Genomic DNA, 13,311 nt, shown 5'->3' on the forward strand with positions numbered 1-13,311 from the left:
AGATTTGCATGACAGCGCTGCTAGCTCGGACACTCTCCGAAGAGACGTGACCGCTACTAGAAAGGCCACTTTCTGTGAAAGGCGAGACAGGGAAACATCCCTCAAAGGCTCGAAAGGCGGCTTCTGGAGAGCAATTAGAACCCTGTTCAGATCCCAGGGCTCTAACGGCCGCTTGTAAGGAGGGACGATATGACAAACCCCTTGCAGGAACGTGCGTACCTGAGGAAGTCGTGCTAGGCGCTTCTGAAAAAATACAGATAGCGCAGAGACTTGTCCCTTAAGGGAGCCGAGCGACAGACCTTTTTTCAACCCGGATTGCAGGAAGGAAAGAAAGGTAGGCAAAGCAAATGGCCAGGGAGAAACTTCCTGAGCAGAGCACCAAGTTAAGAATATCTTCCACGTCCTGTGGTAGATCTTGGCAGAGGATATTTTCCTAGCCTGTCTCATGGTGGCAATGACCTCTTGAGATAGTCCTGAAGACGCTAGGATCCAGGACTCAATGGCCACACAGTCAGGCTCAGGGCCGCAGAATTCTGATGGAAAAACGGCCCTTGAGACAGCAAGTCTGGCCGATCTGGTATTGCCCACGGTTGTCCTACCGTGAGATGCCACAGATCTGGGTACCACGACCTCCTTGGCCAGTCTGGAGCGACGAGGATGGCGCGGCGGCAGTCGGACCTGATCTTGCGTAGCACTCTGGGCAACAGCGCCAGAGGTGGGAACACATAAGGCAGCCGGAACTGCGACCAATCTTGAACTAAGGCGTCCGCCGCCAGAGCTCTGAGATCGTGAGACCGTGCCATGAAGGCCGGGACCTTGTTGTTGTGCCGGGACGCCATTAGGTCGACGTCCGGCCTCCCCCAGCGGCGACAAATTTCCTGAAACACGTCCGGGTGAAGAGACCATTCCCCTGCGTCCATACCCTGGCGACTGAGGAAGTCCGCTTCCCAGTTTTCTACGCCCGGGATGTGGACTGCGGATATGGTGGATGCCGTGTCTTCCACCCACGTCAGAATCCGCCGGACTTCCTGGAAGGCTTGCCGACTGCGTGTCCCTCCTTGGTGGTTGATGTATGCCACCGCTGTGGAGTTGTCCGACTGAATTCGGATCTGCTTGCCTTCTAGCCACTGCTGGAAGGCTTGTAGGGCAAGATACACTGCTCTGATTTCCAGAACATTGATCTGAAGGGTGGACTCTTGCTGAGTCCACGTACCTTGAGCCCTGTGGTGGAGAAAAACTGCTCCCCACCCTGATAGACTCGCGTCTGTTGTGACCACCGCCCAGGATGGGGGTAGGAAAGACTTTCCTATTGACAATGAGGTGGGAAGAAGCCACCACTGAAGAGAATCCTTGGCCGCCTGAGAAAGGGAGACGTTCCTGTCCAGGGACTTCGACTTCCCGTCCCATTGGCGGAGAATGTCCCATTGTAATGGACGCAGATGAAACTGCGCGAAAGGGACTGCCTCCATTGCTGCTACCATCTTCCCCAGGAAGTGCATGAGGCGTCTCAAGGGATGCGACTGGCCCTGAAGGAGAGATTGCACCCCTGTCTGTAGTGAACGCTGTTTGTCCAGCGGAAGCATCACTATCGCTGATAGAGTATGAAACTCCATGCCAAGGTATGTTATCGATTGGGTTGGGGTCAGATTTGACTTTGAAAAGTTGATGATCCACCCGAAACTCTGGAGAGTCTCCAGCGCAACGTTCAGGCTGTGTTGGCATGCCTCTTGAGAGGGTGCCTTGACAAGTAGATCGTCCAAGTAAGGGATCACAGAGTGACCCTGAGAGTGCAGGACTGCTACTACTGCTGCCATGACCTTGGTGAAGACCCTTGGGGCTGTCGCCAGACCGAAAGGCAGGGCTACGAACTGAAGGTGTTCGTCTCCTATAACGAAGCGTAGAAAACGCTGGTGTTCTGGAGCAATCGGCACGTGGAGATAAGCATCTTTGATGTCTATTGATGCTAGGAAATCTCCTTGAGACATTGAGGCGATGACGGAGCGGAGGGATTCCATCCGAAACCGCCTGGTTTTCACATGCTTGTTGAGCAGTTTTAGGTCCAGAACAGGACGGAAAGACCCGTCCTTTTTTGGCACCACAAACAAATTGGAGTAAAAACCGTGACCTTGCTCCTGAAGAGGAACAGGGATCACCACTCCTTCTGCCTTTAAAGAGCACACCGCCTGCAGAAGAGCATTGGCTCGGCCGGGAGGCGGAGAAGTTCTGAAGAATCGAGTTGGAGGACGAGAACTGAACTCTATCCTGTACCCGTGAGACAGAATGTCTCTCACCCAACGGTCCTTGACATGTGGCAGCCAAATGTCGCCAAAGCGGGAGAGCCTGCCACCGACCGAGGATGCGGAGAGAGGAGGCCGAAAGTCATGAGGAAGCCGCTTTGGTAGCGGTTCCTCCGGCTGCTTTCTTTGGGCGTGACTGGGCCCGCCAAGAATCTGAGCTCCTCTGATCCTTTTGAGTCCTTTTGGACGAGGAGAATTGGGACCTGCCCGAGCCTCGAAAGGACCGAAACCTCGACTGTCCCTTTCTCTGTTGGGGTTTATTTGGTCTGGGCTGAGGTAAGGATGAATCCTTACCCTTGGACTGTTTAATGATTTCATCCAATCTCTCACCAAACAGTCTGTCACCAGAAAAAGGCAAACTGGTTAAGCACTTCTTGGAAGCAGAATCTGCCTTCCATTCCCTTAACCACAATGCTCTGCGTAAAACCACGGAGTTGGCGGACGCCACTGCCGTACGGCTCGTAGAGTCCAGAACAGCATTAATCGCGTAAGACGCAAATGCAGACATTTGAGAGGTTAAGGACGCTACTTGCGGAACAGATGTACGTGTGACCGTGTCAATCTGCGCCAAACCAGCTGAAATAGCTTGGAGTGCCCATACGGCTGCGAATGCTGGAGCAAACGACGCGCCGATAGCTTCATAGATGGATTTCAACCAGAGCTCCATCTGTCTGTCAGTGGCATCTTTAAGTGAAGCCCCATCTTCCACTGCAACTATGGATCTAGCCGCAAGCCTGGAGATTGGGGGATCCACCTTTGGACACTGGGTCCAGCCTTTGACCACGTCAGGGGGAAAGGGATAACGTGTATCCTTAAGACGTTTGGAGAAACGCTTATCTGGATAAGCGTGGTGTTTCTGGACTGACTCTCTAAAGTCAGAGTGGTCCAGAAAAGTACTCAATTTACGCTTAGGATACCTGAAATGGAATTTCTCCTGCTGTGAAGCTGACTCCTCCACTGGAGGAGCTGTGGGAGAAATATCCAACATTTTATTGATGGACGCTATGAGATCATTCACCATTGCGTCCCCATCAGGTGTATCCAGATTGAGAGCGGTCTCAGGATCAGAATCCTGATCAGCCACCTCTGTCTCATCAAACAGAGAGCCTTCCTGCTGGGACCCTGACCAGTGTGATGAAGTCGAGGGTCGCTCATAGCGAGCTCGCTTAGGCTGTCTGGGACTGTCGTCCGTGTCAGAGCCATCACCCCGGGATGCATGGGACCCCCCCGGAGCACGGATGTGTTCCAAAAGAGGGGAACCAGGGAGCCTTGAATCAACAGTGCCCATGGTCTGAGTTACCGGTCTGGACTGCAAAGTCTCCAGGATTTTAGACATAGTCACCGACAGTTTATCAGCAAAAACTGCAAACTCCGTCCCTGTCACCTGGACAGTGTTCACAGGTGGTTCTCCTTGGGCCACCTCTAGCAGAGGCCCCGACTGAGCAAGTGCTACAGAGGCCGAACATTGCACACAATGGGGGTCAGTGGCACCTGCCGGTAGAACAGCCTTACATGCGGTACAAGTAGCATAGAAAGCCTGTGTCTTGGCCCCTTTGCTTTTTGCGGACGACATGCTGTTGTCTAGCAATCTAGGAGGGTATATAGCCAAGAATAGCGACCGTACAATGCAATGTATAGCATACAAGCATAAAGTACAAATGAACACTGCGGCACTAGTGGGGTGAGCCCTCGAGGGCTGCTTACCGCCCGCTGAAAAGCGGGTGTGTGACCGCCAGAATCCCGTGCCTGGGTCTCCCAGAGCTCGTGTCCCTTCTCCACTCAGACTGCAAACAGGAATGGCTGCCGGCGTCCTGTGAAGAGGGGCGGGCCGTGGGCGTGCCCCAGACAAAGTGCGGGAAACTAGCGTCCCACTGTGCCTAGTGAGGGGGGTTGGAGTATGCTAAGCAGACTCCAGCCCTCAGCGCTGACGTTCTGACCAGCGTCCCGCCCTTCCCCTGACTGGCAGGCCTGGGGGCGGGAACGAAACGGAACTAGGCCGCAAAAGCCGGGGACTCGATTTATAAGCGCGGCCGTCGTATAAGCACGGCCAGCGTGGAAGTTCCCCGGCGCACCACACGTCCCAGCCGCGCCGCAGTGTAAAAAACCGCCAGCCGCGGCCGGCGCGGCAGTTCCTAATACAGAAACTCACTCAGCAAAGCTGCAGTGAGTAAAGCACCAGCGCGCCGCGCTGCTGTCCCCGGCGCACTAACACACCCAGCAATGCTGGTGTGTGTGCGCGATCTGTACGGGGACCCAGAGTACCTTAATGTAGCAGGGCCCTGTCCCTGACGATACTCAGCTCCATGTCCGGCAGATTCCCAGGGGCTGTGGACGGAGCACGGTCTCCTGTGCTTGGAGACCGATGTGGGATCCCACTTCACCCAGAGCCCTAAGGGGATGGGGAAGGAAAGCAGCATGTCGGCTCCAGCCTCCGTACCCGCAATGGGTACCTCAACCTTAACAAACACCGCCAACAAAAGTGGGGTGAGAAGGGAGCATGCTGGGGGCCCTAGTATGGGCCCTCTTTTCTTCCATCCGACAAAGTCAGCAGCTGCTGCTGACTAAACAGTGGAGCTATGCGTGCATGTGTGCCTCCTTCGCACAAAGCATGAAAACTGAGGAGCCCGTGATCCCACGGGGGGTGTATAGGCAGTAGGGGAGGGGCCTTACACTTTTAAGTGTAATACTTTGTGTGGCCTCCGGAGGCAGTAGCTATACACCCAATTGTCTGGGTCTCCCAATAGAGCGACAAAGAAATACACGGCTGTGTGGTTTTTTTTGCACTCTCAATGCTTTCTATGGGTGAAAAAAAAACACTGCAGAAACACTGAAAGAATTGATATGCTGCAGATTTGTTTTCCTTGCAGATTCCAAGAGGTTTCAATTCTGCATTCTGATAAATTCAGGGTTTTTAAAGGGAATCTGTCACCAGGTTTTTGCTCCCCCTCTGAGAGCAGCATAATGTAGAAACAGTCCCTTTATACCAATCAGATGAATAGGAAAAAAACACAATAAAAAAAATCATGTCACAATTACATTAAAAATGTGTAAAGAACTTGGGTATTTAATGCAGCGCTTTTCCTACCAAGAGCTGCATTTTTGGTGCATAAATTTATGCTGCAAACCCTCAGTCACTAGGTTTTTGCCCCTAATCAGAGGGCAGCATAGTGTAGGGGCAGAGATCCTCATTACAGCGATGTGTCACTTACTGGGCTGCTTAGTGTAGTTTTGATAAAAAGTCACTGTGTAATCAACAGGAGATTAACATTACAGGACTACTTGGCATGCTACAGGTAGTCCAGCATATTCATGATAACTGCTAGATCTGCAGCAGCAACATTCATTTTTTAAAAATGACAGAAAACAGCTCAGTAAGTGACACATCGCTGGAATCGGGGTCTCTGTCTGCTCTCAGATGGGGGAGCAAAAACCTGGTGACAGATTCGCTTTAACACGTGCAAATATTCTGATAAAAAATAAATTAATAAAACAGAGTCTTATTAAGGAGGTTGTCATTTAGTAACCAGTCTGTGTCAGGTCTACAACCTGAGGCTACACTGCTACTAAACAGAGGATCAAAAAAAGGGCAAATAGGCCTATCAGGACTTAACCTATGTCTAAATCACATTTTCCATTTTTGTAAAAGATGTTTCAATGGAGAAAAACAAAACAAAACACACTTTACTAAAATGTAATTAACATTCTAATATAATTTCCCATAATTACACTTTTTCAGTAATGTCTAAAAAGGGAATCTGTCACCTGATACATGCTGCCCAAACCGTGACTGACCGGTCTCCCTCCGTGCGTGTATCGGCCGAGACAGATCAGTTCAGGGCAGCGGTTGGGGATACGTCATCGTTCAGTGTTCGGTGCGGCTTGGCGGCTATTAAGAGTATCAAACGTACTTTGCTGGTATAATACAGTGGCTGATACAGGGTATCCATGGTTTGGGCAGCATTTATCAGATGTCAGGCCCAAAACACAAGTATGACCTTCTCATTTATAGCAAGGTAAAGAACCAAAAGTTGAACGAGCTGCTGAATTGATACTTAGCTAACCAGGGCACCTATGACGGCACTGTCCGTCCCTCCTAGAGTAATATGACGGCACTGTCCGTCCCTCCTAGAGTAATATGACGGCATTGTCCGTCCCTCCTAGAGTAATATGACGGCACTGTCCGTCCCTCCTAGAGTAATATGACGGCATTGTCCGTCCCTCCTAGAGTAATATGACGGCATTGTCCGTCCCTCCTAGAGTAATATGACGGCATTGTCCGTGCCTCCTAGAGTAATATGACGGCATTGTCCGTGCCTCCTAGAGTAATATGACGGCATTGTCCGTCCCTCCTAGAGTAATATGACGGCATTGTCCGTCCCTCCTAGAGTAATATGACGGCATTGTCCGTCTCCCCCTAGAGTAATATGACGGCATTGTTCGTTCCCCCCTAGAGTAATATCACGGCATTGTCCATCCCTCCTAGAGTAATGACGGCATTGTCCGTGCCTCCTAGAGTAATATGACGGCATTGTCCGTCCCTCCTAGAGTAATATGACGGCATTGTCCGTCCCTCCTAGAGTAATAGGACGGCATTGTCCGTCCCTCCTAGAGTAATGACGGCATTGTCCGTCCCTCCTAGAGTAATATGATGGCATTGTCCATCCCTCCTAGAGTAATATGACGGCAATGTCCGTCCCCCCTAGAGTAATATGACGGCATTGTCCGTCCCCCCTAGAGTAATATGATGACATTGTCCATCCCTCCTAGAGTAATATGACGGCATTGTCCGTCCCTCCTAGAGTAATATGACGGCATTGTCCGTCTCACCTAGAGTAATATGACGGCATTGTCCGTCCCTCCTAGAGTAATATGACGGCATTGTCCGTCTCTCCTAGAATAATATGATGGCATTGTCCGTCCCCTCCTAGAGTAATATGACGGCATTGTCCATGCCTCCTAGAGTAATATGACGGCATTGTCCGTCCCTCCTAGGGTAATGCAGAAAACAAAAATATAAAGGGCTTACCACTGCTCGCACTGCCCTCTCTGCCTTCCCTTCGACTGCGGGCACTGCCATCTCTGCCAGATTTTACGCGCTGCAAAGGAAAAGAAGAATATGCTGAGGCAAAATACAGACAGATAGAATACATAAATAGAGTAAAGAGACCCAAGAATTCATTCATCTTTTATTATTATTTGAAAACATTCTGATTTCCCTCGGCTCTCCGAACCCTCTGATGATCAGTTATATGGTGGATACATCGACGTGTGACGTGACCCTATACATACAATGCGCCCTGACTGTTTTTTGGGAAAAATAAAACACGCGGTGCTGCTTTTCCCATCAAATATAACAGAACCTGCGATGAAGGCAGCGAATCCCTCATGTCAACTAATGGCAGAAAAGAAAGAGTTAGCTAACTGATATGTTGGCAAAAGCTCTGCAGCCTGGAAGAGAACACATCCTTGAAAACGCTTGCGCAAAACTTAATATGAAGAAGATTTTTAGAAATTAGATGGGAATTTGCAGAGGAAATAACTTTTCCATGGAATGTTGGCTTTTACGTCGATGAATCTAGACTATGCTGTAAATGATTTATTACTCCAAACCAAATGTTGGTCTCTAGAAAGGACTTTGCGTAATATGTATCTGTATTCCGAATGCAAAAATACCTTCATTTTGGCCTTTCTGATATAATTAATTTCACCTTTTTGCGCAAAAAAAAAACAAACAAGAAATCGAGAAAGAAAAAAAAAAAAGCACAACAAAGACAACTGTTTTCTTTGTTGTTGATGTTTTATTTTTCAACTTTTTTTTTTCTTTTCTATACTATTCTGGAGTACTGACATATTTATTGTCCAGTACATCAGATGGTGTATTAAGATAGCTGTGTATGGGCACACCTAAGGATGAATGCCATTACATGAGGGCATAGGGTCAGACAGACCCAGTGGAGTCCAGAAGTATCACCGAGACCAGTCACCGATCAGTGGTAGCCATCATCAGACAGATCGACTCAGGGTGGGAGATTAGAAGGAGATTAATTGCTTTTGTTTTCCCTAGATCTTGTATCTAGAAACAAAGAGGGTCTAAAGCACAACAATCACCAGGATTTTCCTATATACCCTAAAGCCAGTGCTATACTGGCACTATCAGGTGGATTCTATACATATCTTTAGTTGTGAGATTGGATGTATACTTTCTGAAATACAGGCAAGTAAAGTTACAAAAATGTACAGATTTTTGATTGGCAGCAGCTACCAAACAGCTAATATGCGGGTCAGGTTTGGCTGCTATTTATTCCCGCTCCTGTCTGCTGCCTGTCCTCTGTAGATGCTAGATTGTATGGGCTACATTTCTATCAAGCCCCTATCACATGACAGAAATGACTCATACCTAGAAGGAGCCCATACAGTCTAGCATCTACAGAGGACAGACAGCAGACCGGGGCATGATAGCAAAACCCAACCCACATATTAGCTATTTGGCTGCTGCTGCTAATCAATCAGCTGTACATTCCTGTAACATTACTTGCCTATATTTCAGAAAGTATACATCCAATCTGCCAACTAAGGCCGGGGCCACACGGGGGACTACTGCAATCCTCGCATGACACTCTGCTCACGCTGGCAGCACAGCGGGAGCCGAGTGTCATGTGAGTGTCATAGCGACTGAGGTCCCATCTTGCGATCGGATCACAGCTGCGGGGGGCGGGCCAGCACTGAGGAGGGGCGGGCCAGTGCCGAGGAGGGGCGGGCCAGCGCTGCGGAGGGGAGGGATTTATCTCCCTCTCTCCTCCGTTGCCAGCTATTGCCATTCTCGCTCTGCACTCGTGTTACACCGGTGTACTGCGAGTGCAGTGCGACTTTTCTCTCGCCCCATAGACTTGAATGGGTGCGAGAGAAACAAGGATCGCATTGCACCCGCAGCATGCTGCGATTGTTTTTTCGGTCCGAGTGGAATGCAATGTTTTATCTCATTCCACTGGCTCCGATTTTCATGCCGTGTGTCTTAGGCCTAAAGGTATGTATAGAATCACCATGATAGTGCCAGTATAGCACTTGCTTTAGTTTATATAAAGGAAAGTCCTGGTGATTGGTGTGCTTTAAGATATATTTACACTGAAAGATTATCGTGAAGAAGAGTTCCTAGAAACGTGTAATTTATGATAATCTTGCATAGAGGCTGCCCATATAATTGTTCTTGACTGTGCATTGTCCATGTGCAAATAGAACTCGCACTGCCAAGAACAATGGCAATCTACCATATGCGTAGTGAGTAGATATGAGTGAATCTGAACTGTAAAGTTCGGAGTTCGTACTGAACACGGACTTTAAAAAAAAACAAACAAAAAAAAATAACAAAAACCTCAGTGTTCGGAGTTTGGGTGCTGTACGTATGCTTAACCACTTGATCAAGCATTGGGGTGCTCAGTGCGAGCCACTTGCAGCCTCTGAATTTGCTCTCACTGGGGGGATAAAAACAAATCTTTTTGGATGTAGTGTGTAAAGAAAAAACAAAAACAAAAAATGTTGATACGCGGCATCTTTTTGTCAGTGCATCTTGAGTGCATCAAAAACGCACCTCGGCAAATACGCAACAAAAACACACTGCGTTTTTGCTGCGTTTTGCACAATGATTTTTTAAGTCAAATCTATTGACTGGAAGGGCTCAAAAACGCAGAAATAATTGACATGCTGCATCTTCAAAAACGCAGCCAAGATGCAGCCAAGAAAAGATGCCCAGTGTGGACAGCAAAATAGAAATCTCATAGACTTTGCTGGGAGAAGGCGATGCATGCATTTGGGTGCATCTTGGTTACCTCAAAAATGCACCAAAAATGCAGGAAAAGATGCCCTGTGTGAACTTAGCCTATGGCTGCATGTGGGCAGAAAGCAAAACTGTCCAGTGACTTGCAATTGTTTTCGGGATCGAATTCAGGTCCCAAGCTGAACTTATCTAAAGGCTAGCTGAACCTGAACTTCCACGGGTCCGTTCATCTGTAGTAGTAAGCAATCTATTACAGATCACTCAGTGTATCATTTAGCGTAGTCTGCCTGTGTGAATAAGCTTTTAAATGGCTGCTGGGTGTGGGGATCAGTAAATATTTAGTCAATTAGTGCCACCAGTCATTGCTGTACACCAGGGGTGGGGAACCTTTTTTCTGTCGGGGGCCATTTGGAAATTTCTACCAACCTTCGGGGGCCGCACAAAATTATCAATGTTTAAATGACCCTGCTATATTGGGTGAAGCAATTAATTAACTGGGGGCATGGGGCTGGGGGCACAGACACCACACGCGGGGCTGGGGGCACAGACACCACACGCGGGGCTGGGGGCACAGACACCACACGCGGGGCTGGGGGCACAGACACCACACGCGGGGCTGGGGGCACAGACACCACACGCGGGGCTGGGGGCACAGACACCACACGCGGGGCTGGGGGCACAGACACCACTGTGGGGAGGCACAGACATCACTGTGGGGAAGGCACAGACATCACTGTGGGGAAGGCACAGACATCACTGTGGGGAGGCACAGACATCACTGTGGGGAAGGCACAGACATCACTGTGGGGAGGCACAGACATCACTGTGGGGAAGGCACAGACATCACTGTGGGGAAGGCACAGACATCACTGTGGGGAAGGCACAGACATCACTGTGGGGAGGCACAGACATCACTGTGGGGAGGCACAGACATCACTGTGGGGAGGCACAGACATCACTGTGGGGAGGCACAGACATCACTGTGGGGAAGGCACAGACATCACTGTGGGGAGGCACAGACATCACTGTGGGGAGGCACAGACATCACTGTGGGGAGGCACAGACATCACTGTGGGGGAGGCACAGACATCACTGTGGGGAGGCACAGACATCACTGTGGGGAGGCACAGACATCACTGTGGGGAGGCACAGACATCACTGTGGGGAGGCACAGACATCACTGTGGGGAGGCACAGACATCACTGTGGGGAGGCACAGACATCACTGTGGGGAAGGCACAGACATCACTATGGGGAAGGCACAGACATCACTGTGGGGAGGCACAGACATCACTGTGGGGAGGCACAGACATCACTGTGGGGAGGCACAGACATCACTGTGGGGGAGGCACAGACATCACTGTGGGGAGGCACAGACATCACTGTGGGGAAGGCACAGACATCACTGGGGGGGAGGCACAGACATCACTGGGGGGAGGCACAGACATCACTGGGGGGGAGGCACAGACATCACTGGGGGGGAGGCACAGACATCACTGGGGGGGAGGCACAGACATCACTGGGGGGGAGGCACAGACATCACTGGGGGGGAGGCACAGACATCACTGGGGGGGAGGCACAGACATCACTGGGGGGGAGGCACAGACATCACTGGGGGGGAGGCACAGACATCACTGGGGGGAGGCACAGACATCACTGGGGGGGCTGCACAGACATCACTGGGGGGGGCTGCACAGACATCACTGGGGGGCCTGCACACACGACTGGGGGGGCTGCACACACGACTGGGGGGGCTGCACACACGACTGGGGGGGCTGCACACACGACTGGGGGGGCTGCACACACGACTGGGGGGGCTGCACACACGACTGGGGGGGCTGCACACATGACTGGGGGGCTGCACACACGACTGGGGGGGCTGCACACGACTGGGGGGGCTGCACACACGACTGGGGGGTCTGCACACACGACTGGGGGGGCTGCACACACAACTGGGGGGGCTGTACACACGACTGGGGGGCCTGCACACAGGACTGGGGGGTGCACACAGGACTGGGGGGGTGCACACAGGACTGGGGGGGTGCACACAGGACTGGGGGGGTGCACACAGGACTGGGGGGGTGCACACAGGACTGGGGGGGTGCACACAGGACTGGGGGGGTGCACACAGGACTGGGGGGGTGCACACAGGACTGGGGGGGTGCACACAGGACTGAGGAGGTGCACACAGGACTGAGGGGGTGCACACAGGACTGAGGGGGTGCACACAGGACTGGGTGATGGGCTGCACATAGGATTGTGTGGGGGTGCACACAGGACTGGGGGGGCTGCACACAGGACTGGGGGGGCTGCACACAGGACTGGGGGGGCTGCACACAGGACTGGGGGGGCTGCACACAGGACTGGGGGGGCTGCACACAGGACTGGGGGGGCTGCACACAGGACTGGGGGGGGCTGCACACAGGACTGGGGGGGGCTGCACACAGGACTGGGGGGGGCTGCACACAGGACTGGGGGGGGCTGCACACAGGACTGGGGGGGGCTGCACACAGGACTGGGGGGGGCTGCACACAGGACTGGGGGGGTGCACACAGGACTGGGGGGGTGCACACAGGACTGGGGGGGTGCACACAGGACTGGGGGGGTGCACACAGGACTGGGGGGGTGCACACAGGACTGGGGGGTGCACACAGGACTGAGGGGGTGCACACAGGACTGGGGGGTGCACACAGGACTGGGTGATGGGCTGCACATAGGATTGTGTGGGGGTGCACACAGGACATTGGGGGGCTGCACACAGGACTGGGGGAGGGGTGCACACAGGACATTGGGGGGGTGCAAACAAGACTACTGGGTGATGGGCTGCACACAGGACATTGGGGGGGCTGCACACAGGACTGGGGGAGGGGTGCACACAGGACATTGGGGGCCACACTGCGCTGAGAGTTTCATGCAACTCTGGGGGAGAGGGTTTACAGAACTGGTGTGGGGAGGCACAAAGCATTGGTCAGGGCATATAGCAGCAGAGGGTCGGCGCTGGACTCACAGCAGCATTGCACTCACATCACCGGAGTGCAGGAGCCGGACACTGCATCAGAAGGAGAAGGCAGGCACTGATCTCCGGAGGGCAGGGGGCGGACACACAAGGCAGGAAGCTGTGAGGCTGCTGTGGACCCGCCCACAATTGGCACTGGCCGACGGAAGAACACATTGCAGCACAAACAGCAATGTGTGGATTTAAAGGGCCGGCGGCAGCAAGACCGCGGTGACAGCACCAGCACTG

General features: G+C 52.0%; 1 protein-coding gene across 1 annotated transcript in view; it reads right to left on the minus strand.

Annotated features, from left to right (window-relative positions):
• Positions 1-13,311, minus strand: part of IFT88 (intraflagellar transport 88) — a 161,605-nt gene that overhangs the window by 13,972 nt on the left and 134,322 nt on the right. Inside the window, exon 24 of the mRNA XM_075337401.1 lies at positions 7,324-7,393. Coding sequence (XP_075193516.1) covers positions 7,324-7,393 — 70 coding nt within the window. The remainder of the gene's footprint in view (positions 1-7,323; positions 7,394-13,311) is intronic.

Source organism: Anomaloglossus baeobatrachus, chromosome 2, assembly GCF_048569485.1.
Source record: "Anomaloglossus baeobatrachus isolate aAnoBae1 chromosome 2, aAnoBae1.hap1, whole genome shotgun sequence".
NCBI lineage: Eukaryota > Metazoa > Chordata > Amphibia > Anura > Aromobatidae > Anomaloglossus > Anomaloglossus baeobatrachus.